At 49.0% G+C, this 26,786-nt stretch overlaps 2 protein-coding genes and 1 long non-coding RNA gene across 3 annotated transcripts; 2 read left to right on the top strand and 1 right to left on the bottom strand.

Moving 5' to 3' along the window:
• Nucleotides 1-579: 579 nt before the first annotated feature.
• On the top strand, nucleotides 580-6,986 carry CD72 (CD72 molecule). Its single transcript, XM_081803135.1, has 7 exons — nucleotides 580-757; nucleotides 1,363-1,452; nucleotides 1,792-2,127; nucleotides 4,579-4,727; nucleotides 5,352-5,467; nucleotides 6,202-6,333; nucleotides 6,623-6,986. The coding sequence occupies exons 1-6, from the start codon at nucleotides 580-582 to the stop codon at nucleotides 6,326-6,328; spliced, it is 996 nt and encodes a 331-aa protein (XP_081659261.1). The 3' UTR covers nucleotides 6,329-6,333; nucleotides 6,623-6,986.
• Nucleotides 6,906-12,257, bottom strand: TESK1 (testis associated actin remodelling kinase 1). Its single transcript, XM_006747473.3, has 10 exons — nucleotides 10,983-12,257; nucleotides 10,737-10,858; nucleotides 10,559-10,607; nucleotides 9,909-10,055; nucleotides 9,505-9,587; nucleotides 9,245-9,335; nucleotides 8,911-8,994; nucleotides 8,669-8,758; nucleotides 8,418-8,532; nucleotides 6,906-8,085 (listed from the first exon to the last, which is right to left on the bottom strand). The coding sequence occupies exons 1-10, from the start codon at nucleotides 11,199-11,201 to the stop codon at nucleotides 7,199-7,201; spliced, it is 1,887 nt and encodes a 628-aa protein (XP_006747536.1). The 5' UTR covers nucleotides 11,202-12,257; the 3' UTR covers nucleotides 6,906-7,198.
• A 279-nt stretch (nucleotides 12,258-12,536) lies between these two features.
• Nucleotides 12,537-26,122, top strand: LOC115937044 (uncharacterized). Its single transcript, XR_014140038.1, has 3 exons — nucleotides 12,537-12,935; nucleotides 23,593-23,711; nucleotides 24,451-26,122. It is a non-coding gene; the product is annotated as an uncharacterized LOC115937044 (long non-coding RNA).
• The last annotated feature ends 664 nt before the right edge of the window (nucleotides 26,123-26,786 follow it).

Genomic DNA, 26,786 nt, shown 5'->3' with positions numbered 1-26,786 from the left:
GCGCCTGGGTGGCTCAGTTGGTTAAGCGACTGCCTTCGGCTCAGGTCATGATCCTGGAGTCCCTGGATCGAGTCCCGCATCGGGCTCCCTGCTCGGCAGGGAGTCTGCTTCTCCCTCTGACCCTCCCCTCTCTCATGTGCTCTCTCTCATTCTCTCTCTCTCAAATAAATAAATAAAATCTTTAAAAAAAAAAAAAAAAGGAAAGAGAAGAATGAGCCCTGGATAAATGGGAACCAAGGAAGAATAAAGCTCCCCGGGGCAAGGTGGAGGTCCCAGTGGGGAGAAAAGGGCTCCTAGGAGAGATCAGGGCAGCCCCTGTGGAGATGAATTCGAATGGGAAATGGGGAGTCACGGGACAGAGAAAAGAGGGTAGGGGAGAGGGATGAGAGCACTTCTCGGGAGAAGGTTTGGGGCAGGCCGATGGGGGGGTGCTGCGTAAAACCTAAGGGGAGACCCAGGAGGGAGAGGAAGGGGTCCCGGGGGAGAGGATGTAGTAAGACCCAGGAGAAACACAAGAGTCCTGGGGGAGATGCGGGACTCCGGAGAGTGAGTGCTAAGGGTGTCCCAGAGCATCTCAGGATGTCGCAGAAGGCTTCTCGGGCCAGACTGGAGGGGGAGAGGGTGGAAAGAAGGGGAATTTCCCGGGGCTTCCCGTCTTCAAACTGGACTTGCTGCGGGTCCTCAGGGCTCCAGTCAGAGCAGCCAACTGCTTCCTGGAGCTCCGTGACGTCACCAGCTGCCGGGAGGCTCCTCGCGGGTGAGTACCCAGCCCTCCCCGCCTGCGCGCGCCCCCGGCGCCCCAGCTGGCGCTCTGGCTCGCGGAGCGGGGCGGGGCGGGGCCTCGGGCGGGGCCTCGGGCGGGGCGGCCTCTCTCACTTCGCCGACCCCGCTACGCCGCGCGGGGTTGACACCAAGTACGGTGCTGGCGCGGTCCCTCGGGGCTGGTGCTGGGCCCGGCGGTGTGCGGGTCCGGTACCGAGAGTGAGCCCGGGAGCAGCCCTCCGGACTGCCTCTTTGACCCCTATACCCATATGTATCATTCCCACAGGTTGACCCAGATCCTCCCTCCTCCCCCTTTACGGTGGTCCCCATTCACATACCCCCGTCCTCTGTCACCGTCTGAGATTTAGTTCCCATCCTACCGGGTAGCGCCCCTCAATCCTTACCAGTAACGATCCCAGCCCTTATTCTGGAACATCTTCCTTCCGCTACCTGCGGAAATCCACTACCCCACAAAACCCACCATGCCGGCACCACATCCTCTGAGGGTGCTCTTTCCCATGAATATCCCCCACCCACCCAGCCCCTCAGTCTCTAAACTTTCCTGGGGCTCTCTGCCCTTCATCCCACTGTCTCCCGAAGGCCGCGCAGCCTGTACGCAGTACCTCTTTCTCGGCCTGCTCCTCACCTGCCTGCTGTTAGGGGTGGCCGCCATCTGCCTGGGAGTGCGCTGTGAGTATGGCTGCTCCCCATTTCCCACTTGCCCCAAGCAATTTTTTCCCCTACTCTCCCCAACAGCTGCCCTTCCTCTGGGCAGGGCCCAGAGTCACTACCACCATATCCTTAGCTTTTCGTCTAGTTTCTAGCCAGGTCTGTTTTAGAGTGTGGTGTCTTCCTAAATTTTCTTTACCTAATCCAGTACCTCCTTAAGCTTGAGGCAGTCAGATCTTATATTTCAGCCTGTTTTGCAAAAATTTGCAAGAATCAGAAAAAGGACTGATGCTGAAGTCTCAGGGCACCAGGGCATGGCTCAAGAAGATGTCCTCCAAATCTCTCATTATGGCGGAACAGATCTGCAGGTGTCTCAGCAGCTCCAGCAGACGAACAGTGTTCTGGAAACCACTAACAGCAGCCTGAGACAGCAGCTCCACCTAAAGATAACCCAGCTGGGGAAGAAGGAAGAGGATCTGCAGGAGTCCAGGAGGGAACTAGCCCAGAGTCAGGAAGCACTACAGGAGGAACAGAAGGTTTGCCAGGCTACCCAAGAGCAGTTACAGGCCTGCTGGTCTGAGAAGGAGAAGACAAAGGAGGCCTTGCAAAGTAAGGAGGTGCAGAGGATGACCTTGGAGCAGAGGCTGAGCAGCATGCAGGACACATTGAAGCCCTTATTCACATGCCCCTCAGCAGGTATCCGCTCTGGGAGAGGAGAGATGGGAGGGTCTGCTCTGAGGGATGGATTGAAGTGAGGAGACACTCGTGGCAGGGGTCTATCTTTCAGGGGGCCATTGAGTTGTTGAGGAAAGGGATAGCAAGTGAGAGTGGTGGCCAGCAGAGAGGAGGATCAAGCTGCTTTCTGGATTTAGGGCGGCTCACAGAACTCTCAGGCAGATCCTGAAGGAGGAAGGAGGGTGGCTGCTGGAAATGCAGATCACACTGTCCAAACCACCAAGCTTGGGTCTCTGCCCTTGATATCAGTGTCAAAGATCTGGGAACCTCCTGAGTTGGGACGTGGAATTGGTTGTTTGCACATTTTTCTAAAGAGAGGGTCTATAGCTTTAATTATTTCTCACTACATCTGAGATTCCCCAAGGGTTAAGAATTACTGATTGATGACGTGCGGTGTGGCGGTGGGGCAAGGTAGCTGAAGCTCTCAGGTGTGGGTGGCACTCACAATGAGGTGGGTGGGGGTGAGGTGGGAGAGGGAGCTGGGGTGGAGAGTTCATCTCTTTTGAAGGCAGGAGCCCAGGCAGTATGTGGGGAGGAGGGAGGGGGCCACAGAAAAGGGGAGAGGCTGTGCAAGAAGCAGGCTGAGGTTCAGGCAGGGAGCCAGGCCCAAGGTGACTGGAATGTTCATGCACCGGTTACCTATGGTCCAGGTTCGGCTCTGTCTAGCTCAGGGGGCATCGGGAGACTCCTCAGTCCCCGCCCCCCCCCCCGCAGGCTATTCCCTCAGCTGCACCCCAGACCTCAGCTCTTCTGCTGGAAGGCTGGTTTCAGACCTCCACTCTGACTACAGCTGCCTCCTCCAGGCTTTCCCCACACTTCTTCTTCAACCTCATTGATGCCTCCAACCCACTGTCTCCCGTTTCCTCCCTTTGCCTCGGCTGTCACTTCTCTGTCTGCCCATCTTGCCTTCTGGGGCCCATCACTTTAGCCACTGGCTCCTTTGTTCTGTTGTCTTTCTGGTGCACCAGAGTGGCAATATCTCAACTCTGGATGAATTCCCCCCTTGCCCCTGCCGCACCCAGGTGTGCCGTATTGTGTTATCATTCTGCTTGGTGCCACCAAAACTCTAGTGTCAACCTCAGCCCGTTCCTCAGGGCCGCCTGGCAGCTGTGCAGTGGTTGGCTTGCTCTCCGTGTGAGCTCCTTAGCCTCCCATCCTCTCGCACTTTTAGCAGGTGCCCTGCTCCGTCAGAATTTCCTCCATTTTCCACCACCGAGTCCATTCTCATTTCTGCCCACCCCCATCTTTTGCAAGGATCACTGCAATGGCTTGCTGCATCATTTCTCCTAAACATCGCTCTCCCCCTCCCCCCATCCACTTGTCACGTGGCAGCCAGGGTAATCCTTTAAAAACAAAAATCTGATCATGTCATTCCAGTTAATTACATCAAAAGTTATGGCATACATACCATACGTCCAAGCACTGTGCCCAAGCACTTGGGATATAGCCAGTGAACAAAACTTCTCTATGTAAAACCCTACATTGACTTACTCTTCCTTGTAATATGAAAATAAAAAAATCCTTAGCCTGGCTTCCAAGGTCCCTGCCTACCTTTCAGCATGCCACTTACCCTCTCACCCTCTTCCATTTGGCCGCACTGACTTTGTATCCTTTTAGTTGCCATAGGACAGAAATTCAAGAGGGTAGCTGGGTGAGGACAAGAGACAATGTAGACAGAAGAGAGGGAGCTGGGGAAGGAAGGAAGGAAGGAAGGATCTTTGAGTGCCGCAGGTAGGACTCCTGGAATAAAGCAATGAGAGAGGTGGGCTGCGATCAGGAGCACAGATTGGGGTATGGGTTGTGAAAGAAAGAGGGATGTTTCTTGCTTAGAGATAGGAACTGAGGAACAGAGCAGAGGCAGGTTTTGGGGTGGAAGGGAAGGAAAGGGAGAGAGTTCACATCAAGAGTCTGACAATTTCAGCAGAACAGCAACCAAGGTTATTACTTGTAGAAGAGTGGTGAGAGGGAAGGAGGTGGCTAGCAGCTTGGAGGGTGTGATCAAGTTTTGAATATGCAGCGAGGAATGCTTTAGGGAGCGATTGGGATGATTAAGAGGCCAATTGAACACTTATGGGGGGCCCAGGTGAGGTCAGCCAAAGTGTGGGGGGGAGACTGCAATCATTCAGAAATTGGGAATAGTATCACCACCCTATTAAAATAAACCTCCTAGACTGTTAAGGAGTGAGGTTGTGAATATTAAAGACTTTTACTAAATATGAATAGGAATGGCATTCCCAGGGGATGCCAAAGACAGATGGCAAAGATGAAGGGCTAGATGTCAGTGAAGGTGCCGGGACTAGACCAAGGTGGGCACTGTTAGCAACCAGACTGAGGAATCGTCACTTTCATCCCAAATGAGGAGATCTCCCTCCTGGGTCTGGGCTGTGCTGTCACTTTCTTTCTGGTTTATAGATACCTGCTGTCCCGTGGGATGGATACTGAACCAGAGGAGCTGCTTTTACATCTCATATACGGAGAGAAGTTGGGAGGAGAGCCAAAACCACTGTAAATCTCTGTCCTCTGACCTGGCCGCATTCGGTGACACTTCTTATTCTTTTTCAGTAAGCATACCTTATTCACAGACTGTAGCGGGTACTGTTAGGTAAAGGGATAGATGTCATCGAGTCAGGAACAGCAATGCACACAGGGCACATGTTCCTTGGCCATGCAGCTTCTCAGCACAGTGCTCCAGGTGGCCCCTACCAACCGGCCGGTGTTGGCACTAGAGTCAAAGCTCATGAACCATCTTTACTTGAAACTGTTTCTCATCTCAGCTTTCTGGTCACCTTCCCAGGGCTGCTTAACAGCTTCTTTGACTCTCTTGGCCTCTCAGGCAGAGAGGTCCCATATCTGGTGGGCTGGATTGTTGGGATTGGCTCCTTATGACCAGAGCAGCCCATGGAACGACTCCCCTTCAAAGGCTGGCAGAAATTCTTACCCAGCTGGGAGGTGAACTGAAGGGCGAGCCTGCATCTACAACCTGGCGCTCGAAGGCCGCAGGGACAGGTCACCGATGAGCTGATGTCTTGCGCCAGACAGTCCTCTTGTCAAAGCTCAGAGACCTCCCTCTAGTGCTCATTTTCTTCCATCGGCCCACATCCCCTCCTCCCTACACCGCCCCCCCTGCACTGGAATATTTCTCATCGTTCTCCACATACCTCTTGTCTCTCTGAATCTCCCCTCAGCTTACAAACTCCAACAGTGCAAGGAAGATATTGACACAAATTAGTCCGCCTGGTTCATTTTGGGCTCTTTCCAGCTTTAAGAGGTCGCAGCAGGCTGATGGTAAACAGGTCTTTCGGTAAGTCTGTTAGGACTTCTGGACATATTCAACTCCATAATTCCTTCATAAAGACATAGTAATGAGATTCCCCTCCTGCTCCCAAAGTTTTGGGAGGTCCTGCTCTCAAAACTCTTTCACAAGTCAATATTGTAATTGCCTACTTGTCCATTCCCTTTACTTAAAACTCTTTAGGACAGTCTTCTTTTCTGGCCCCTTCCCAGTACCTGGCAGTCCCAGGCACTTTTTTTTTTTTTTTTTAAGTTACTGAGTTGGGACCTATGTCGTCTTTCTCTCAGAGGGAGAAGCTGAGGCTTTAGCTAGGACTTCACAGCTCATGAACCCTGGCATTCTAACTTCCCATCTCTTGACAAGGCTACCCAAACTGAGGTGGCACTTTCTCAGTCAGGGCCTCTTGGGGCACTATAGTTGCCTCAGGGAAGTGAGGGAGCAGTGGGATAACTCTGAAGATCAACTCCAGGGACCCTGAAAGAGGGGAGTCATCTCCTATGTTCCCTATGGAGTTTCCATCTTTAATATCTTGGGTGATTTTTCCCTCCCCTGGTCCTAAAGCCTCTTTGAGTTAGAGTAGACATCTGTCCCTGAACCATACCCAAACATTGCCCTTAGGCAGGCAGGGCAAGTTAGAACTTCATTGTGTTTAATGCAGGGCAAGGGGAGAGAAGGGAGGGTGGGAGAGGAGGGGCAGGGCTTAACCCAGTTCTACCTCGCCAATCTATGTATTATGGTCAAAGCTCAGGATGTTACAAGGTACAAAGCAAGTGGCTAAGAATGCTGTGGGACGACTGTACTTCTCCTCATCCCTGCATCTGTGAGATGGCAGCTTTCAAGCATCCAGATAGGGACCACTTTTCGCCCTGAGTTGGGTAAGCATGACAAATCGACTGAGGCATGGGAGTTGGGGACGAGGGAGGGAGAGGAACTCAGAGCAAGGGCTCAGAAGCCAGGGGTAAAACTTATTCCTGAGAGTGACGGTCACCTCTACAGCCTTCAAGGTCTTGGTCTGCTTATGTAAGGGGGGTCCTGGGGTCAGGCAGGAAAGGTCTGGAACTGAAGGGAGGCTGGTGATGTGGCTGTCCAGGGAGGTGGGATGAGCTGGATGAATGTTCTTAGTAACAGTCAACTGCAGAGCTCACTGGTGCTTTACTCTTATAGGTACTCTTGCCAACAAGAGCCTGTACCCCTCACCCCTAACTGCAGTCTGCAGGTCCTAAGATCATCTCCCTCCAGCGTCCCGTCACTCTGCCTGGGCAGTGCCCAGGCAAGGGCTGATCCATGCCCAACACTTCCAGCCAGCCTGCTGCCTGCTTGAAATCCTGCCCCAGAAACTGGACTGTTCCTGGGAAACGGGTGAAGAAGTCGTTAGATTTTGGCCTCCCCAAGAACTTCCTATGGTGGAATTGCAGGGGGGTGGAGGAGGGCGCATGGACTGAGTGGATAGGGGCAGCCCGGAGCCAGCCAGGCAGTTTTATTGAAATATTTTTAAATAATTGCACGTGTTAGTCTCATGTGTCAGCAATGCTTTGTCTGGTTCAGTGATCGCCCACAGGAGAGCAAGCCCAGGGGCTGGATAGGAAACGTTCTGTCCCTTGAATCCATGCTGAGGTTCCCCTACACGGGGAGAAGAGCCGGTCAGCCCATCTGGGGCTGGCACTGTCCAACATGTGTGCTCTGTCCTCACGGGGCTTCCTGAAGGCCAAAGTTGGAGGCCAGAGACCACAGGCCCCACTGCTAAGAGCGCGCCCCGGGCAGCTGCAGGCCGGGTGTGGGAGGCTTGGCGTGGTGCCCTCGGTGGCAGAGGAGACTGCCCGCCTCACAGTTCAGGTTGCGGTAGCGGGCAACAGCTGGTGTGGGGCGGGGGCACATGGACAGGAAGCCAAAGCTGAAAGGGCCAAGACAGCAGCCGGGGCAGGGCAGTCCCTCATCAGACTCCCGGGGAGCTGAAGGGGGCGGCGAGGGTTCTGTCCGCTCCAGGGCTGCTGCCCGGGGCAGGCTATGCTGGGCCCGGTTCCATGGCTCCCCAGCCCAGCCTTGTGGGGAGTTCACCACAACAGCTGGGGGGTTGTTGTTAAGGACAGGTCCCGATCTAGGGGACCAGGGCTGGGAGGCTGAGGAACAAGTGCTGATGAAGTTGTCTGTGGCCACGGCCAGGGGCAGCTGGGGAGCTGGTCCTGGGGGTTCTGGCTCAGGGCTACTGCCCTCACACTCCATTCTTTCTTCAGCCGAGGGGCCCATACTGGGAGGGCCAGGACCTGGCAGTGCTGTCTCCATACGTCGGGGGAGCTCAGGGGATGATGGGAGCGAGCGGCAGCGACGGGCAGGTGTCCCAGGGTGGATCAGGGTCTCTGGAGTGGTCACCAAGGGCAGCTGCGTGGAGGGCAGTGGTGATGGTGGAACAAGGGGCAGGGGGCCGACTGGCTTGCTGGGTGTGTCCAACAGCTTGATCTTGCCTCCCCGGAGGTCTTCCCGGAGTGAGAAGGGGTTGACACGAGTCAGATTGTCCCCCCAGTTGGGGGGTGATTCTGGTGACGGGGGCAGGAAGAGGTCTGACCGGCTTCGGGAAAGCCGGGGGTCTGGCCTAGGAAGTGTGGCAGAGGGACCCCCTCTTGAAACAGACCCTGTGGACAGAGAAGTCTGTGGTTACTGTTCTCAGCATTGATCATGGCTCCCTGAGGCCTCATTATTCACCAGGAGGCTGGTGGGACTAGAGCTTACAAAAGGGAGTCCCATTGGGTACTTTGGACAGGGGGAGATGTCACCTCTAGCCCTCCTTTACCTCTTCTTTCCTTCTTCCCCTCCCTTGGCTCTAGAATTTGAAAATATCTTATTTTATGAAAATATCTTTCATACCCCCACATCCCCCAACTAATAAATACACTTAGTCTTAATCCCCTGAGTTCTAAGGAAGAGGCAGAAGGAATTCAGTTGGGTCAAGGTCATGCTCACTTACTCTGATTGTGTGTCAGGGGAGCTCTGGTGAGGGGGGCTGGCTCAGGCAGCTGCTCCAGGATCCATTCCAGATGCTGGGTGATTTCGGTGAAGGGAGCACGAGTTCTAGGTTCCATCTGATGGGTAGAGACAGGGACAGCTTCACTCAGTGCTCCAAAAGAGGGTCCCTATGTTTTCCTCCCACCACCTGGAACAGGAAAGCCTTGCCAGCTGATGGATGGGGGTGGTGGGCAGGGAGAGAGAGGCTCTTACACTGCAGCAGTGGATGGCCAGAAGCAGGAAGGGCAGTGGGCAGTCATCCCCTACCAGGGTCCGGAAAGCAGGCACATCCAGGCCAAAGTCCTGTGGGGACAGAGAGGAGGGGCCTTCAATTCAGCTTTCCTTGGGTTCGCCTTCTGACCCCCAGTCAGGACCTCAACCTCCAGGGAACCCTCCTTGGTTATGAGCTGCCCAGTCTGGAGCTCCCCCTTATCAAACCTGGAGACATCATTCACCTCAGTTCGGGGTAGGTAATCTGGGTCCGCAGGTACTCGTGCAATGAGCTCACAGAGGACAATCCCAAAGGCAAAGACATCGGCCTGGGGGGAGGAGACAATGTCAGCGGGAGTAACTGATGGTTTTCATGTCAGAATTTTGTCAGAATATGTCAGAATTTGGGGGAAGTCTTGATAGTTTTATGCGTTGGAGGGGTGCCTATGAGGGGGCAAGGGGGAATTTGGGGGTCTCCTAAATATTCAGTATGGCTGTTAAAGAACTTGGGATGGGGCCTTATAAAAGTATCTCAAGGGTCTCTGGAAGGCCTTGGAATCTGAAGGATTGATGTCTTACCTTCTCATCATACAGCTCACCCCGCAACACCTCTGGAGCCATCCAGTACGGGGAACCTACCACAGCCAATGGCTCCTTTCTTGCCCCTTCCCTGCAGGGGTAGGGGCAGAGTGATCAGAGACACCCCACTCAGATAACCCCCCTAAACAAAAAGGGATGAGGTCAGCCCCCTCCCCACTCCAAAGGAAATGTCTCTGGGGGCTTCACTTAGATAGGGACTTTCTAGAAAGTTTGGGGGGGCCCAGGGGCATTCACCTCACCTATACACAGGAATCTTTTCAGCCAGCCCGAAGTCACCCACAACAGCCGTGAAGCCTCGGTCTTCCCGTCGGATCAGACAGTTCTGACATACATATAGCCATCACCTTCTGTTCTCTGATCTCCCAGTATATACCCCAAAGCCCTGTCACTCCACAGTAACCCCAACCCTCTCTGATCTCCCAGTTCTCCAATGCACCCCAATCTTTCAACATCATCTATCACTCCAAACATAGCGTGGTACTCAGCCCCTCAGAGCTCCCCCTCACCCCAGTCCCCATTCTCCAGGGCCTTGCTACTCCGACATCCTAACAGGTCTACTATCCATATTCCAACATCTATGGGCCGGTTACAATGTAATAGCCTCAAATCCCCTTTCATGCCTCCACCCACCTGGCCAGCCTACCTTGGATGTTAGGTCTCGGTGGAATACACCTTTGGCATGCAGGTACCGCAGGCCGCGGGCAATGTCCAGAGCCAGGCGGAGCCTGACAGGCCAGGATAGGGGTTCTGGGGAGCTGAGCAGCTGTTCCAGGGTTCCCCCATTCATATACTGAGGCATAAGGGAAGAAGGGGAATGAATGTTAAGGTTTCTGCCGGTACTCTAGGTCTCCCACTTATAAGCCAGGGGACACTGAGGAGGAGGGATCACAAAGGTCAGAAGGGTAAGTCTGTGCTCTAGGGTCCCCCACTCATATTCTGGGGCTGTCCTGTCCAAGACATGTGCAACTATTTAAATTATTAAGTTTAAATAAAATTAAACATTTAGTTCCTCAGTCACACTGGTCATATTTCTACTGCTCCCTAGTCACATGTAGCTATAGAACATTTTCATCACTACAGAAAGTTCTATTGGACAGCATTGTTATAGCGCATATAGAGAATGTGACCAACTGAGGCATTTTATTTGTGATTAGCCCAAAGGAAGTTCAGGGAAGCCTCTCATGGGAGGAGGTCCTGCCGCCTCTCAGTATTCCTCTGTAGATGCACTGGGCGCTGACACTCTCTCTCCCCTTGGTGGTGGTGGGGGTCCCCTCCTTCCTGGCCCATCCTCACCTCTGTAAGAGCGTGCAGCTGCCCCTGGTGCACACAGACCCCCATGAACCTGGAAGAGGATGGAGAAGATAGGAGGGTAGGTTGTAAGAGTCCAGGCCCCTCTACAGTTCCCACTTTTCCCGCGGGATCTTTCCTCTTCTCCCAGCAAGCTTCTCAGCAAGCGGCTGGGGCCGCTCACCTTAGGATGTTGGGGTGTCGGAGCCGGTTCATCAGCTGCACCTCCCGTAGCGTGTTTCCCCGGTTACTGGGGAGTCTGTTCATTTTCAGCACCATGACTTGCCCTGACTGTCGGTGCCTAACCTGGGGGCGGCATAGGCTGGCGAGTCCAGGGCAGACCGGCCAGGTCGCGCGGGTCGTCCGGGTCTGGGCCCCCTAGTTCCAGCCTCCCGTCTAAGGCTCGGTCCCGCCCCTCTGCTGATCCTACCTTGTAGACCTCAGAGAAGAATCCGGCCCCGATCTTCTCGGCGCAGTGGAAATCGTCCACGCGCGCCAGGCTGGACACGGCGCTGCGGAGAGCCCGGTAGGAGGAGGGGCGGCCCCGGCCCGGGCCTCCACCCGTGCCCCCCGGTCCTGGGGGCCCCTCCCCCGGCGCCTCTCCCGGCCCTGGCCCAGGGCCCCGCAGTGGGGGCCGTTCCCCGGCCATGGCCGGGCCCCCAGCCCGGGCCTGCTTCACATGGCAGGGTCCCCGGGGCCCGGGCAGGCCGCGCTTGCCATGGGCGTGCGCCCAGCCGGATCCGGGACGCCGGGGCTCCTGCTCCCGCCCTGGAGAATGGAAGATCCGCTGAAGATCTGGGCCCGCCCCCGCCGCGCCGGCTTGCAGGGCCCGGGTAGACGCCGCTCCGCTTCGCTCTGCGCAGGGACTGGGTCTGGGCCTGGGCCGGGCGGTGGCGGTGTCTCTTCTGGGCGCCGCCGGGCAGGCGGGCGGGCGGGCTCCCCGCAGGCGGAGGCGGGCTGGCTGGCGGGCGGCCGGCCGGCCGCGGCTCCGCTTCGCCGCTGGGGCTCAGGCTCCGCGGCCTGCCGGGGGCGGGGCTGAACCGGGCCTCAGCTTAACTCCTTCCAGTCCGGCCCACGGGCAGCGGCCACGCCCCCTCAGGTACGCAACCCCCAACGGGTGGCCGCGACACCCTAGGCGAATGCGTCTGGGACGTCGGGGCCAAATAAGTTCTGGCCCGAGCTGAATAACTGAAGGGAATTACGGGCTGATTGTGCGTACGCGCAGCTCAAATGTCTTTTAGTTGCCCTGGGAGTCCTTTCTCTCCTCCCACCCCAGGCCACTGTCTGAGGACAGCCGGGCTCAGGAAGCCGCCGGATTCCTGGGCTCCGTGGGCCAGCAGGGCAGAAAAGTAGACCCTTCAGGGTCAGCCACAATCGGAGGTAGCCCAGCAACCTGCCTACCTTCCCGGCCTCCGCTCTGGCCCAGCCTGACCATTTCCCAGGTCTCGACCCCTACACCTCTGGATTCCCTGACACTTTCTCCCTTCTCCAGCGGTTGTGGTGCCTCAGGCCTGTATAGTGAGCCCGTGGCCAGTCCGTCCCTGGTGTGGCCTACACCTCCTTACTCCATCCCGCCTCCCTCGAATAAAGTACAAAGAAAGAGAGTATCCGCCCAGTGACCACCCAGCCTGAACCTTCCTCTTACTCTTTCCTCCAAACGGCCCTATCTCTCTGCAGAGAAGCCTCCACCTGTCCGGAAGCCCCTCCTCCTGTGGGATCCCACCCCTTGGCAAAACCCCGCCCCTCCAGGAGGCCTCCCCTTCGGAGACCCCTCTCTTCCTCAGTGAGACCGCCACGTTCAGAGGGACCGTTCCTCAGTACGATACTGCCGCCGTCAGTGTGTACCAGAACCCCTCAGTGCGACACCCCTCCCACACAATGAGACCCCACCTCTCAGAGTGACTCCACCAGTCATTGTGACCCCTCCTCTCAACGTGACTCCTCCCCTCAGTGTGGCCCAGCCCTTATCAGTGTGACCCCTCTGAGGAGGTTCCGCCCTCCACCTCGTAGGAATCCGGTCTGCCCCCTCAGGCTGGAGGAGGAGCTGCAGCTGGCCTCTTTTAAGTCGGCGCTGGGCCCTGCATGCGCACGCACTGTGCACCCGCCGTACCCAACGCTTCCGGTTCTCCGCTGGCTCCTCCCCCCGGGCGTCGGCGAAATAGCCAATTATCGCCAGGGATGAGTGACGTCGCCCGATCCGACGGGCGCCTCCGGGGCAAGCGATTGTGCGCAGCACTGAGCAGCTTGCCACCTAGAGGCGGAGTGGAGGGCGGCGGGAGTGGAGGCTGCCGGTCTCCGGAGGGAAACGGGCTGCGACACAGCTTGAGGGAGGAAGGCTGAATTCTTTTCAAAAATTCTCAAGTACTGCATTTCTGTTTTTGTGGTAAGATGGAAAGGAAATTTATACAAGCACAGTCCGCATCCGTGTGGGTGCTCACCTAATGACAGAGTCCTGGCCGGTGTTTATGAGAGATGGAGCCGAGTTCTGTTTAATTGTCCAGGGCTAATGAATAGAGAAAAAGCAATCTTAGATTACAAACGGTGCCTTAGGGTGGAGAGAAGGCCAGAGGCTGTGCCCGTGCACCGTGCAACAGAAGGTTTCACACAGCTTTGGAGAGAGTGGGAGAGATTCACTATCGTCCTAGAGCCAGTGGAGACGGGCCAGTCTTGAGAACAACATGTGCCTGGGCCTTGTTTGGTCTCAGCAAAACAAACTCATTCATGACCTTAATGTTAGCATCCACAACTATTTAATTTGCAAGTTTGATTTCTGTAGTTGTATGAGATCTATAAACACTAGGAATTTATACTTCATTTTGTTAAAATAATATTATAATAGATAATTCACATATATCTGACCCTTTATCTCAATTTGAGAGTTACTATCGTTGGTGGTAATAATTCCAAGCAGAGGGGCCAGGATCTTGTTGTAGAAAGATCACTGTGGTTGTCCTATGGAAGCAAGGAGACTTGCCAATGCTTCAGTCAGGAAAGGAGGAGAGACTGAACTAGGATAGGGATAATAGGGAAGGAGAGGAGGAAACATTCAACTAATAGGGAAAGCTTGCTGATTGATTTAGTATCCAGAGTCAGTCAGTTCAGTGGAAAGAAGGAGCATCAGCCAGGATTTTTTTTTTTTTAAGATTTTGATTATTTATTTGAGAGAGAGAGAGAGCACAGTTGGGGGCGGGCAGGAGAGGGAGAAGCAGACTCCAGCTGAGCAGGGTGCCTGATGCAGGGGCTTCATCCCAGGACGCTGGAATTATGACCTGAGCAGAGGGCGACGCTTAAACGACTGAGCCAACCAGGTGCCCTGGGGCCAGATAATTCTTTATTGTTAGGTGCCTGTCTGTGCATTGTAGAATATTTAGCAGCATCCCTGGATGCCAGTAGCAGCTCCCCTAGTTGTGACATCAAAAATGTCTCTAGACATTGCCAGTTGTCCGCTGGGGGAATGTAGGAATTAGAAAATAATACTCATTCTATTCTTCCTTCCTTCCTCTACAAAGAGAAACTTATCCATACCTGTTTGTTACCCAGAGATACATTTCATGTAGGAAAGGCAAGAAAAATGCTTGTTTCCCTTTTATTTTCCCAGCTTTTAGTGAGTTAGTTCCCTTGCATCCTTGAAAAGTGAGGTATTTTTTAATGTCAGGGTTTATTTTTTTATTTAGAGAAAGCATGTGAGCAGATGGGGGGCAGAGGGAGAGGGAGAGAGAGAAACTTAAGCAGGTTCCATGACCAGTGCGGAGCCTTACGCAGGGCTCAATCTCATGACTCTGAGATCATGACCTGAGCTGAAATCAAGAGTTGGATGCTTAACTGACTGAGCCAGGGTTTTGTTTTTTTTTTTTTTTAAGATTTTATTTTTTATCTGACAGAGAGAGAGATGGTGAGAGAGGGAACACAAGCAGGGGGAGTGGGAGAGGGAGAAGCAGGCTCTCCGCCGAGCAGGGAGCCCGATGCGGGGCTCGATCCCAGGACCCTAGGATCATGACCCGAGCCAAAGGCAGACGCTTAACAACTGAGCCACCCAGGTGCTCCGGTTTTGTTTTGTTTTGTTTTTAATAGTACCATTATGAACTCATAATTTAACACAAGTATGATGTGTCTCAATTGTTGGCTGTTTTTATCATTTTTAAATTGTCCTATTTTGGCCAGTGGGAATGAGTCCTTTTGACACAACCCTTAAGGTTTCTTGCTGTTTGATATGGTAAAATGTTCCAGGCTCATTTTGTGCACTCCTAGACTAGAGCTTGTATCGCTATTTTTTCCAATGAGTCATAGTTCCTTTTAGTTAGAAATGGTATTTAGAGACCACAGTCTGGCTACTAGGGATATAAGATTATTTGGCCTAGGAAGAGCAGTTTCGTGAATATAGTCGATTAACTGTTCTTCTCAAAACAGTCCCCTCTACCATCTCTTTATTATGAAAAATTTCAAACAGGTAGAAAAGTTGAAGGAATGCACAGTGAATACCTGTGTACCTTCATCTAGGCTCAACAATTGTTAACATTTTGCTGTTCTCTTTGGGTCTCTCTCTCTAATGTGGTATATGATATATGATCTGACGGAATAGAATACATTTTTATTGTACCATTTGAAAATAACTTGTAGACATCATAGCACTTCATTAGCATTGTCTCCTAAGGTCATTTTCTGTGTAGCCAAAATACCATTATCACATCTTGATTACTTTCTTTAATTTCTTGATTCTCCTCATATTTTATTGGCTCTTTCTTCTAGTCTCTTTTGCTGATCTTCTAGATCTTCCTGATCTCTAAGCAGTGACATACCTAGGGCTCCATCATTGGACTTCTGCTCTTCTTTCTACACACTTATGTGGCATTAACTCAAAGGCTTTAAATACTATTCACATGCTAATAACTCCCATTTTCTCTCCCACTTTTCCTCTGAACTCAGCTCCTGTATTCAGTTGCTTACTCATCAGCTCCAGTTGGATATCTTTTTTTTTTTTAAAGATTTTATTTATTTATTTGAGACACAGAGAGAGAGAGAGAGAGAATGCACAAGCTGGGAGAGGGGCAGAGGGAGAGGGATAAGCTGACTCTCCACTGAGTGGGGAGCCTGACTTGTGGCCCAAACCCCGGACCCTGAGATCATGACTGGAGTCAAAGTCAGATGCTCAACCAACTGAGTCACCCAGGCGCCCCATATCTTTTTTTTGTTGTTAAGATTGATTGATTTATTTTAGAAAGTGCTTGTGCGCTTGTGCTTGGCGGGGAGGGGCAGAGGGAGAGAATCTCCAGCCGACTCCTCACTGAGCATGGGAGCAGGACATGGGACTCAGTCCTCTCAGTCCTATTACCCATGAGATCATGACCTGAGCCGAAACCAAGAGTTGGACACTTAACCGACTGAGCCACTCATGTGCCCCCTCCAATTGGATATCTAATTGGCTTTTCAAAATCAATGGGTACAAAACAGAACTCTTGAATCTTGTACCTCTTTCCCAGCTTTTCTCTAAGGCTTTGCCATCTCAATAAATCTAATCCATCTCAATAAATCTAATCCATTAGGTGCTTCAGGCAAGATAATTCAGAGTTATCCTTGACTTTTCTCTTTTTCTCTGCCCCATATTCAGCATATCAACAAATTGTGTCTGCTAAATGTTTGAAATCTATCCATATCTTGATCACTTCTGACATTTCCACTGCCTCTGACCCAATCTAAGCTGCCTCCTTTTTGGTCTCTCTGCTTATGCCTCTGTCTCCCTATAGCCTCTTCTCTACCGAGCAGCCGGAATACTCCTGTTTAAACTATAAGTCAGGGGGCGCCTGGGTGGCTCAGTCGTTAAGCGTCTGCCTTCAGCTCAGGTCGTGATCTCAGGGTCCTGGGATCGAGTTCCACATTGGGCTCCCCGCTCTGCGGGAAGCCTGCTTCTCCTCCCACTCCCCCTGCTTGTGGTCCTGATCTCGCTATCTCTCTCTCTCTGTCAAATAAATAAATAAATCTTTAAAAAAAAATAAAAAAATAAAGTGTAAGTTCATTTTCTCTCTCTGCTCAAAACCTTCTGTTATCTCATTCAGAATCAAAATCAGAATCTTTACTATTGGGACCCCTGGGTTAAGCGTCTGCCTTCAGCTCAGGTCATGATCCCAGGGTCCCGTATCGAGCCCCATATCAGGCTCCTTGCTCAGTGGGAAACCTGTTTCTCCCTCTGCCTGCCACTCCCCCTGTTCATGTTCTCTCTCTCCCTCCCTCCCTCTCTCTCTCTGACAAATAAATAAATAAATATTTTTAAAAACCCCAAAATCTTTACTATAGTTCTATTTTTTTTCTAATATTTATACCTTTGATTTCTGTTCTTTTGCTTGAGACCTCCAGTATAATGTTGAGTGAAGTAATGGCAGTAGACACTTGTATCTTGTTCCTGATCTTTAAAAGAATGTTTTTGATTTTTCACTTTTAAATTTCATGTTTACTGTGGGTTCTTTTTGTAGCTACATATACCAGTTAGCTCTTATCACAAAAGTGGCATGTAGCTAATCACATCAAAACCCAGTGGTTTTAGGGGGCACCTGGGCTCAGTCAGTTAAGCGTCTAAATCTTAATTTCGGCTCAGGTCATGATCTCAGGGTCCTGAGGTTGAGCCCCATGATGGGCTTCCCTCTCAGCAGGGAGTCTGCTTGTCTCTCTCCCTCTGCTCTTCCCCCTGCTTGCACTCTCTCTCTCTCAAATAAGAAAATAAATCTTAAAAAAAAAAAAATTTTTTTTTTAAAGATTTTATTTATTTATTTGACAGAGAAAGAGCGTACAAGCAGGGGGAGTGACAGGCAAAGGGAGAGGGAGAAGCAGACTCCCCAAGGAGCAGGGAGCCTGATGTGGGGCTCGATCCCAGGACCCTGGGATCATGACCTGAGCCAAAGGCAGTCGCTTAACCAACTGAGCCACCCAGGCGCCCCCCCCCCAATTTTTTTTTTAAGAGCGAGATAAAGTACAAGCAGGGGGGAAGGGTAGAGGGAGAGAGAGAGAGAGAATCTCAAGCAGGCTCCATGCTCAGTGCAGAGCCCAATAAGGGGCTCAATCTCAGGATCCTGAGATCATGACCCGAGCCAAAATCAAGAGTTGGACACTCAACCAACTGAGCCACCCAGGCGCCCCAATAAATAAATCTTAAAAAGAAAAACCCAGTGGCATAAAACAACAATTACTAATTCTCCTAAATCCATGGGCTGACTGGGGTCAGCATTCTAAACTAGGATTGGCTAGAGAGTTTTGCTGTGTGACATCTGTCTCTCTTCCTGGGACCAGCTGGATAGCCTAGGCATGTTCTTCTCATGGTGATGGAAGAAAGGTAAGAGGACAAGTATGGTTTTGCAACTGCTTTCATGTCTGGGTCATAACATGTCTGTCAACATTCCAGTGGCCAAAGCAAGTCATATGGCCAAGCCCAAAGTATGCTCTATCTAGAGTGGGGATGGTAGGAAGGAAGAAAAGATTTCTAAACAATGATATAGTATATTCATTAATTTTCTAAAATTAAACTAACTTTGCATTTATAGAATAAACCTAACTTGATCTTTTTTTTTTAAGATTTTATTTATTTATTTGAGAGAGAGAATGAGAGACAGAGAGCACGAGAGGGAAGAGAGTCAGAGGGAGAAGCAGACCCCCCGCTGAGCAGGGAGCCCGATATGGGACTCGATCCCGGGACTCCAGGATCATAATCTGAGCTGAAGGCAGTCGCTTAACCAACTGAGCCACCCAGGCGCCCAAACTTAACTTGATCTTGATGTTTTTTCTTTTTCTTCCCCTCTTCCCCCTCCTCCTTCCTCTCCTCCTCCTTCTACATTATTAGATTTGGGTTGCTTTTTTTGGTATTTTATTTAATTTTTTATCAGTTTTATATTGAAATATAATTGAAATACCATATAATTCACTCATTTAAAGTGTAAAATTCAGTGGTTTTTGTTGTATTCACTGAGTTTCCAACTATCATCACAATCAATTCTAGAGTATTTTCATCATCCCAAGAAGAAACCTCATGTCCGTTGGCAGTCACTCCCTATATCCCCCTCCGACTCCTTCACCGATAGTCCTAGGCAACCATTAGTTAACTTTTTCATTGCATAGTTTTGCCTCTTCTGGACATTTCATATATTGAATCATGCAATATATGGGCTCTTGTATCTTGCTTTCACTCAGCACAGTGTTTTCAAGGTTTATCCATGTGATAGCATGTATCAGTACTTCATTCTTTTTTATTTTATTTTATTTATTTATTTTTATTTTTTTAATTTTTTTTTAAAGATTTTATTTATTCATTTGAGACACAGAGATACAGAGAGAGAGAAAGCATGAGCAGTGGGAGAGGCAGAGGGAGAGGAAGAAGCAGACTCCCCGCTGAGTCAGGAGCCCGATGCGGGACTCGATCCCAGGACCCTGGGATCATGACCTGAGCCGAAGGCAGACGCTTAACCATCTGAGCCACCCAGGCGCCCCTTCATTCTTTTTTATTGCTGAATAATATTCCATTGTTTGAATGTACCGTGTTTATCTGTTCATCAGCTGGTTGTCGTTTGGGTTGTTTCCACTTTTTGGCTGTTATGAATGATGCTCCTATGAGCATTCATGTATGGGTTTTTGTGTGGACATACGTTTTCATTGCCTCAGGTCCCTTTTGATGTGTTTTGTTCCCCTGTTCTTCCTTTACTACCTTTTTTGGTTTAAACTAATATTTTTTAGCATATAATTCTAGTTTTCCTGTTTGTTTTTTTTTTTAACATTTTAGTTACTTTCTTAGTGGTTGCTCTAGGGATTACAATCTAGTCAAATTGTTGAAAGGCAAACACACAGTTATCTAAACCTTATGTAGTTGATTTGCTTGGGTAATCCTCTGGAGAACACTTAGATGTTCTGAAGTCCCCAGCATGACATCTAACTGGTAGTGCTGGCTAGTAAAGCTATTCATATTTGAATTTATTTTTCATGTAATAAGCTATCTTACACTACTCTTATTCTCATTGTTTTTCAGTGGCTTCTTAGGGTTTTGTAGCTAAGCAGATAAAGATTTTCTTCTTTCCCAACATTTATGGTTCTTATTACTTACTTTTGTTTCATGTACTGTCTAGACTATCTAGAGTAATGTTGAATAATAAAGGTAATAGTGATCAGTCTTGTCTTGGTTCTGACTTTTATAAAACTGCCTAAAATGAAGGACTATCAACTCTACACGCTGGCATCCATCTTATGCCCATGGCCAACATAGTTAATCCTCAGTACTTTTTCTGCTAAGCCACGACCCTTTTTCAGAAACCTCACAGTAACATTCCCCTAAATGACTAGTTAATTGGTTTTGGTACAGTGAATGAGATCTGTTGGCCCTGGCTATTCTCTTTGAAGTAGTTTGATACTGGCTGTTCATTTCAAATATTCTTTTTCATGTTTCTGTTCCTGGTTTACTAAAAAGACTTTTATTTTTATTTTTTTTTAAAGATTTTATTTATTTATTTGACAGAGAGAGACACAGCGTGAGAGGGAACACAAGCAGGGGGAGTGGGAGAGGGAGAAGCAGGCTTCCGGCCAAGCAGGGAGCCCGATGTGGGGCTCGATCCCAGGACCCTGGGATTATGACCTGAGCCGAAGGCAGACGCTTAACGACAGAGCCACCCAGGTGCCCCTACTAAAAAGACTTTTAAAAATCACAAGTGGATATTTAATTTTCTTTCTTCTTTTTTTTTTTAAGATTTTATTTATTTGACAGAGAGAGACACAGCGAGAGAGGGAACACGAGCAGGGGGAGTGGGAGAGAGAGAAGCAGGCTTCCTGCAGAGCAGGGAGCCCGATGCGGGGCTCGATCCCAGGACCCTGGGATCATGACCTGAGCCAAAGGCAGATGCTTAATGACTGACCCCCGATATTTAATTTTCTAAAAGATTTCCCCAGGGTCTGTTAGAGTGATGAAATGGCTATTTCCTTTGGTTTATTCATGTTAACTACATTGATGGATTTTCTAGTTCAATCATTGCTGTAGTCCTAGAAACCTACTAATCTTAGTGTATATTATTCCTTTACAATATTGCTGGATTTTGTTTAGTTCATATTATATGCCAGATAGCTGTGCTGCATGCTAGAGATACACTTGTGAACAAGATAGATAAAGTATCTGCCCGTATTGGGCTCTCAGTTCAGGGGTAATAAAGAGAGAACATTTGCCAGTACTCCCTTATGCTGAGCCTTTGGCAGAAATCACTCAAGATACGCTGTCTTGCAGAGCCTTGAGAAGTCCCAGAAAGAGGGCCGTGGTCATTTAGTGGTATCTTCCATTGGACTGGAGGAGAGCAGGCAAGCATCCTGCTATTTGATGTTTTATTTGTAATTTTTCATCTGTATAACTTGTGTGAGGCTGTTAGGTTTTGAATTAAGTTAATACTAATTTGATGAATTGTGATGTGGGTCTTTTGGTAGGGGGCATCTATTTGACCACTTTTTCAGATTCTTCTGTGGCTATATTTTATTCAGATGTTCTGTATCATTTTGGGTTGATTTTGATTTATATTTTCCTGGACAATATTAATTGCACTGAAACTTTTTGGTTTAGTTACATGGAGTTTCACTTAGTATTCTTTTATAATAAAAAAAATTCCTTTGTGCCTGTGTTTTTGGCCACTTCCTCATGCCACTCAGGGGGGTTTGTGGTCTTTTTTCTCTTGGCTAGCTGTGCCAGTAGTTTGCTGACTATGTTGTCTTTTTTTTTTTTTTAAACAGCTCTTAGAAACATTATTTCTACTGTTTTTCTGGTTTCTGGTTTATTGGTGTCTATTGTTAGCTTCCTAAATTTTTCCTCTTTTCCTTAGCTTATGATGTTCCTCTTTTTCTAGCTTCTTGAGTTGACTGCTTATTTATTAGCTAGTTAACTTAGTTGGTTTTAGACTTGTTTACCTGGCTAGGCTGTCTGCAGCCTGTTTTGCTGACATCCTCATAGCCTGCAGCACACAACGTCCTTCCCTCCCTCATCCTCACAGCCTGCAGCACACAACGTCCTTCCCTCCCTCGGCACAGCTGGTTGGTCAGGGCAGCCTACCCATCTGCTGTGAGGCCAGGCTTCAGAGAGACAGAGGTGGTATAGATATCAGTGTTCATCTATATCTGCTTCTCCTTTCTTCCTGGGCACATGGAATCGTATACCTCCAAGCTGCAAAATGTTAACGATTGGTAAATCTCGGTAAAGGTTATATTTTTATTGTGCTTTTTCTGTAGGTTGATTTTTTTTTCCAAATTAAAAAGTTAAAAAAAAAAAATATATATATATACACCAGGGACCCAATTCCCAGAATAACCTGGATGGGGCCAGACATGAATATTTTTAAAAAAACCACTCTATGTAATTCCGAAGCACATCCCTGCTTAAGAAATCACTGTTACAGAGATGGTGGGGGAAGAGGAGCTCATTTTGCGATGAGCCACACGCACACTGAAGCTATGAGGGAATAGAAATCCATCTGGGAAGAGGAGGGACAGAGAGTTTGCAGATTGAGAGAGAGAATGAGGAGAGGAGAGAGAGAGAGAGAAGTGAGCAGATTCACAGAGAGAAGCACATGGCCCAGGGAGAAAAGAGTGAAAAAAACCAGCCTTCACTTTTATCAGCTTTCAGGTTTCTCAATTCCAGGTTCCATGAGGCCAGGCTATATAGTTCGTGCCTTGGGTACCCATGAAATCGGATTCATCTTTAAGATAATCTCTCCTTCTTCTCACTCTTCACCCTGTTCCTGTACTTGGGCCGGGAAAAGTGGACAGTTGTTTCTTGTCACAAACCCCGCTCCCACTGGAACGCTTGTTGTGATATTATTGACAGTTTATTAGGTGCCAGCAACCACTCTGCTTTATATTACCATTAAAGTTTACAGTATTATGCTTACAGTATTACTATTCTCATTTTATAGATGAGGGGACAAGAGATCCAGAGAGGTTTACCAGTTTACCCAAGGTTGTACAGCTAGTGAGAGATCCAGAATTGAGCCTATGTCCTTAGTCATGATGTCAGTATGCACTCGAGGCTAAAAATTGCCTCTGAAGGGGCACCTGGGTGGCTCAGTTGGTTAAGCGTCCGACTCTTGATTTCGGCTCGGGTCATGATCTCAGGGTCCGGGGCTTGAGCCCCGCATTCGACTCCTCCCTCAGCAGGGAGTTTGCTTGATTCTCTCCCTCTTTCTTCACTCCTCCCCCCGCTCACTCACTCTCTCTCTCAAATGAATAAATAAATCTTTAAAAAAATCTGCCTCTGAATTCAGCTTTGATTGAATTCTCATTTGTTATTTATCTCTGAATGATGGTGTGTAATCATACTTTTTTCTTTGCCCCAATAATTATTTAAGAAGACATTTTTAAAAAGATTTTATTTATTTGAGAGAGAGAGAGAGACAGTGAGAGAGAGCACTGAGCTGGGAGGAGAGGGAGAAGTAGGCTCCCCTCAAGCAGGGAGCTCAATGCGGGGCTCGATCGCAAGATCCCAGGATCATGACCTGAGCTGAAGGCAGATACTTAACTGACTGAGCCACCCAGGTGCTCCAAGAAGGCATTTAAAACACATCTTAGGGGGACGCCTGGGTGGCTCAGTTGGTTAAGCGGCTGCCTTCGGCCCGGGTCATGATCCCAGAGTCCTGGGATCGAGTCCCGCATCGGGCTCCTTGCTCAGCAGGGAGCCTGCTTCTCTCTCGCTCTCTCCCTCTGCTTGTGCTCTGTCAAATAAATAATAAAAATCTTAAAAAACAAAACAAAACATAAAACATGTCTTAGGAGCACCTGGCTGGCTCAGTTGGTGGAGCATGTGACCCTTGATCTCAGGGTGGTGAGTTCAAGCCCCACACTGGGTGTGGAGCCTACTTAAAACAAAATAAATTTAAAAAAATGTCTTAGTGTTTAACCTAATTTTTATTTTTCATTTACAGGTTTATTGTGTTTGTGTGAGAAAATGTGCCTTGATTATTTTGTGCTTATTGGGATTTTTGAGTTTTTTCTTTGTGGCCTATTATAAGGTGTTTTGTTTGTTTGTTTGTTTGTTTGTTTTTTAAATGTAGGCTCCATGCCCAGCATGGAGGCCAGTGTGGGGCTTGAACTCACCACCCTGAGATCAAGACCTGAGCTGAAATCAAAAGTCAGATGCTTAACTGACTGAGCCACCCAGGAGCCCCGTAAGGTAATTTGTTTTTGTTTAATCTCCATTGTGGCATTTATTGTGTTTTGACTTTCTCTGTACCTCTGTCTCTTCTTTAAAGATGTAAAATCACTGAGGTCAGGAGTACATCTAATTCATCTATTCATCTCTGTATTGACCAGAAGGTAACTGCCTGGCAGAGATGTTCGATGAAAGTTAGTGGACTGAATAAATTAATGTTGGTCCTTGTGGATTTGAAGAATATTGTACATGAAAAAAGGCCAGAAGGAGACTGTGACATTTCCTTTGCTTTGATCCATCGTCTGTGCTCAGAGCAGTGATATCCAGAGAGTGGCCTATTTTCAGGAAAACTTATAGTTGAATAAGATTCAATTGGAGCTGCATCCTAGAAGGAAAATGCACATTTTAAAGATCATGGAAACTGTATGGAACTTTTACAAAGATGGTTGCATTTAGAAATGACTCTGAAAGCATGTCAAAGTTTCTTTTATTTTTATTTTTTGAAAATGTGTGCTTTTGGTTTTTTTTTTTTACAGCCCATTAAATATTTGCACTGGCGAATAGATAAGGGAGTTAGAACTGGAAAGGGTCTTTTCTTTTTTTTAAGATTTTATTTTTAAGTAATCTCCACACTTAACATGGGGTTCAAACTCATAACCCTCAGATCAAGAATTGCATGTTCCACTGACTGAGCCAACCAGGTGCCCCAGAACTAGAAACAATCTTAATAACCATCCAGTGCATCTCTTTCATTTTACAGATGTGGCTCAAAGACTTGAAGTGATTTGCCCAAGCCTGAACTATTAGTCCCATGCTCTAGTCAGGACTAGACTCTACGACCCGTTTTTTTTTTCCCAATGGCCAACAGACACATGAAAAAGTGCTCAACATCCCTCGGCATCAGGGAAATCCAAATCAAAACCTCAATGAGATATCACCTCACACCAGTCAGAATGGCTAAAATTAACAAGTTCGGAAACGACAGATGTTGGTGAGGATGCAGAGAAAGGGGAACCCTCCTACACTGTTGGTGGGAATGCAAGCTGGTGCAGCCACTCTGGAAAACAGTATGGAGGTTCCTCAAAAAGTTGAAAATAGAGCTCCCATACGGCCCAGCAATTGCACTACTGGGTATTTACCCCAAAGATACGAATGTAGTGATCCGAAGGGATACATGCACCCCGATGTTTATAGTGGCAATGTCCACTATATGACCCGTTTTTAAAAGTCTCCTGTGTAGCTGATATGAGAAATTCTTAATCTCAGGAAACAAACTGAGGGTTGCTGGAGTGGTGGGGGCTGGGAGAGATGGGGTGGCTGGGTGATAGACATTGGGAAGGGTATGTGCTGTGGTGAGCACTGTGAATTGTGTAAGACTGATGAATCACAGACCTGTACCTCTGAAACAAATAATACATTATATGTTAAAAAAAAAAGAAGAAGATAGCAGGAGGGGAAGAATGAAGGGGGGAAATCAGAGGGGTAGACGAACCATGAGGGACGATGGACTCTGAAAAACAAACTGAGGGTTCTAGAGGGGAGGGGCGTGGGGGGATGGGTTAGCCGGTGATGGGTATTAAGGAGGACACATTCTGCATGGAGCACTGGGTGTTATACGCAAACAATGAACAAACCACCTTCACTTGGAACATCAACCACACCTGGCTGATGGTGGTGGAGGAACGATGTGTTTACTGTGTGAACTCTGATAACAGCGGCTGGACCGAAATCTGCCAGGAAGCCTGGGTCTCCTCTAGCTTATTTGATGTCTCCAGAGCTGTCCAGGAATTTGATCTTGCCCGGTTCAAAAGCAACGTGACCAAGACAATGAAGGGCTTTGAGTACATCTTGGCCAAGCTGTAAGGGGAGGCCCCTTCCAAAACCCTCGTTGAGACAGCCAAGGAAGCCAAGGAGAAGGCCAAGGAGACAGCACTGGCAGCTACAGAGAAGGCCAAGGACCTGGCCAGCAAGGCGGCCAGCAAGCAGCAGCAACAGCGGCAGCACTTCGTGTAGCCAGCCCAGGCCCCGGGGCCGTGGGACACCTGACTGCCCGGCTCCAGTCCCTCTGCCCTTCCCCCTTGTACTTTACTAGTAAAACTCAACTTCCAGCCCTTTCTGCTCTGGGGAAGAGGGGGGGCGTTGGGGCTGGGTGTCCTGTTTGGGGTGGAGCCGAGGACGGGCCCAGGGAGGGGCGGTGGCTTGCTTGGGGGCACAGCGTGCAGGGGTAGGAAGCCTAGACTGTAAGCTCTGCAAGGGCAGGGGCCTTTGTTGCGTTCTCTGATGTGTCCCAGGTACCTGGAACAGCATCTAGCACATAACAGGCACTCAATAAGTGTCTTGGAGGCACTATTGATGGAACATACATCAAAACCAATGATGTAATGTATGGTGATTAACATAACATAATAAAAATTTTAAAAAATTTAAAAAAAGGCAATTTTACCAAAGAATATATTTTAGAATTACAAAATTAAAAAAAAAAGTCTCCTGTGTAGGGACGCCTGGGTGGCTCAGTCGGTTAAGCGTCTGCCTTCGGCTCAGGTCATGATCCCAGGGTCCTGGGATTGAGCCCCACATCGGGCTCCTTGCTTGGCAGAGAGCCTGCCTTTACCCCTGCTTGTGCTCTCTCTCTCTGACAAAAAAATAAAATCTTAAAAAAAAAAGTCTCCTGTGTATAGCTAATAAATCATCCTTATTCAGATGCTGGTATTCCTTTTTAATATTTTGACTTCTTGAGTTACTTAAAACAGAAGAGTATATTAAAATCTACCAGTGAATACTACTGTTTCTGGTCATTTCTACTTGGATTCCTCCCATCCCCACCCTACCTCTTGGATGTCAAATGCCCAGACTTGGATTATCATAATCCTTGGTTTATGATATAGTCTCATCATTGGTCCTGCGTTAATTATTAATGTATAATAATAATCATTTATGAAGCCACTATCCCAAACAAAACCTGAGACCTTGGCAATCACGTACATCTAACTGTATGGTCTCTCCTCCCATTTTGTCTCACTCCCTGTAAAGTAAGCATCTGAAACTCATGCTCATCATTACCTTGCTTTCCTTTTGATGTAGTTTTATTGCAGCTCT

Source organism: Leptonychotes weddellii, chromosome 14 (genome assembly GCF_054177405.1).
Source record: "Leptonychotes weddellii isolate Sample4059 chromosome 14, ASM5417740v2, whole genome shotgun sequence".
Taxonomy (NCBI): domain Eukaryota; kingdom Metazoa; phylum Chordata; class Mammalia; order Carnivora; family Phocidae; genus Leptonychotes; species Leptonychotes weddellii.
This window is presented reverse-complemented; position numbering and strand designations above follow the sequence as displayed.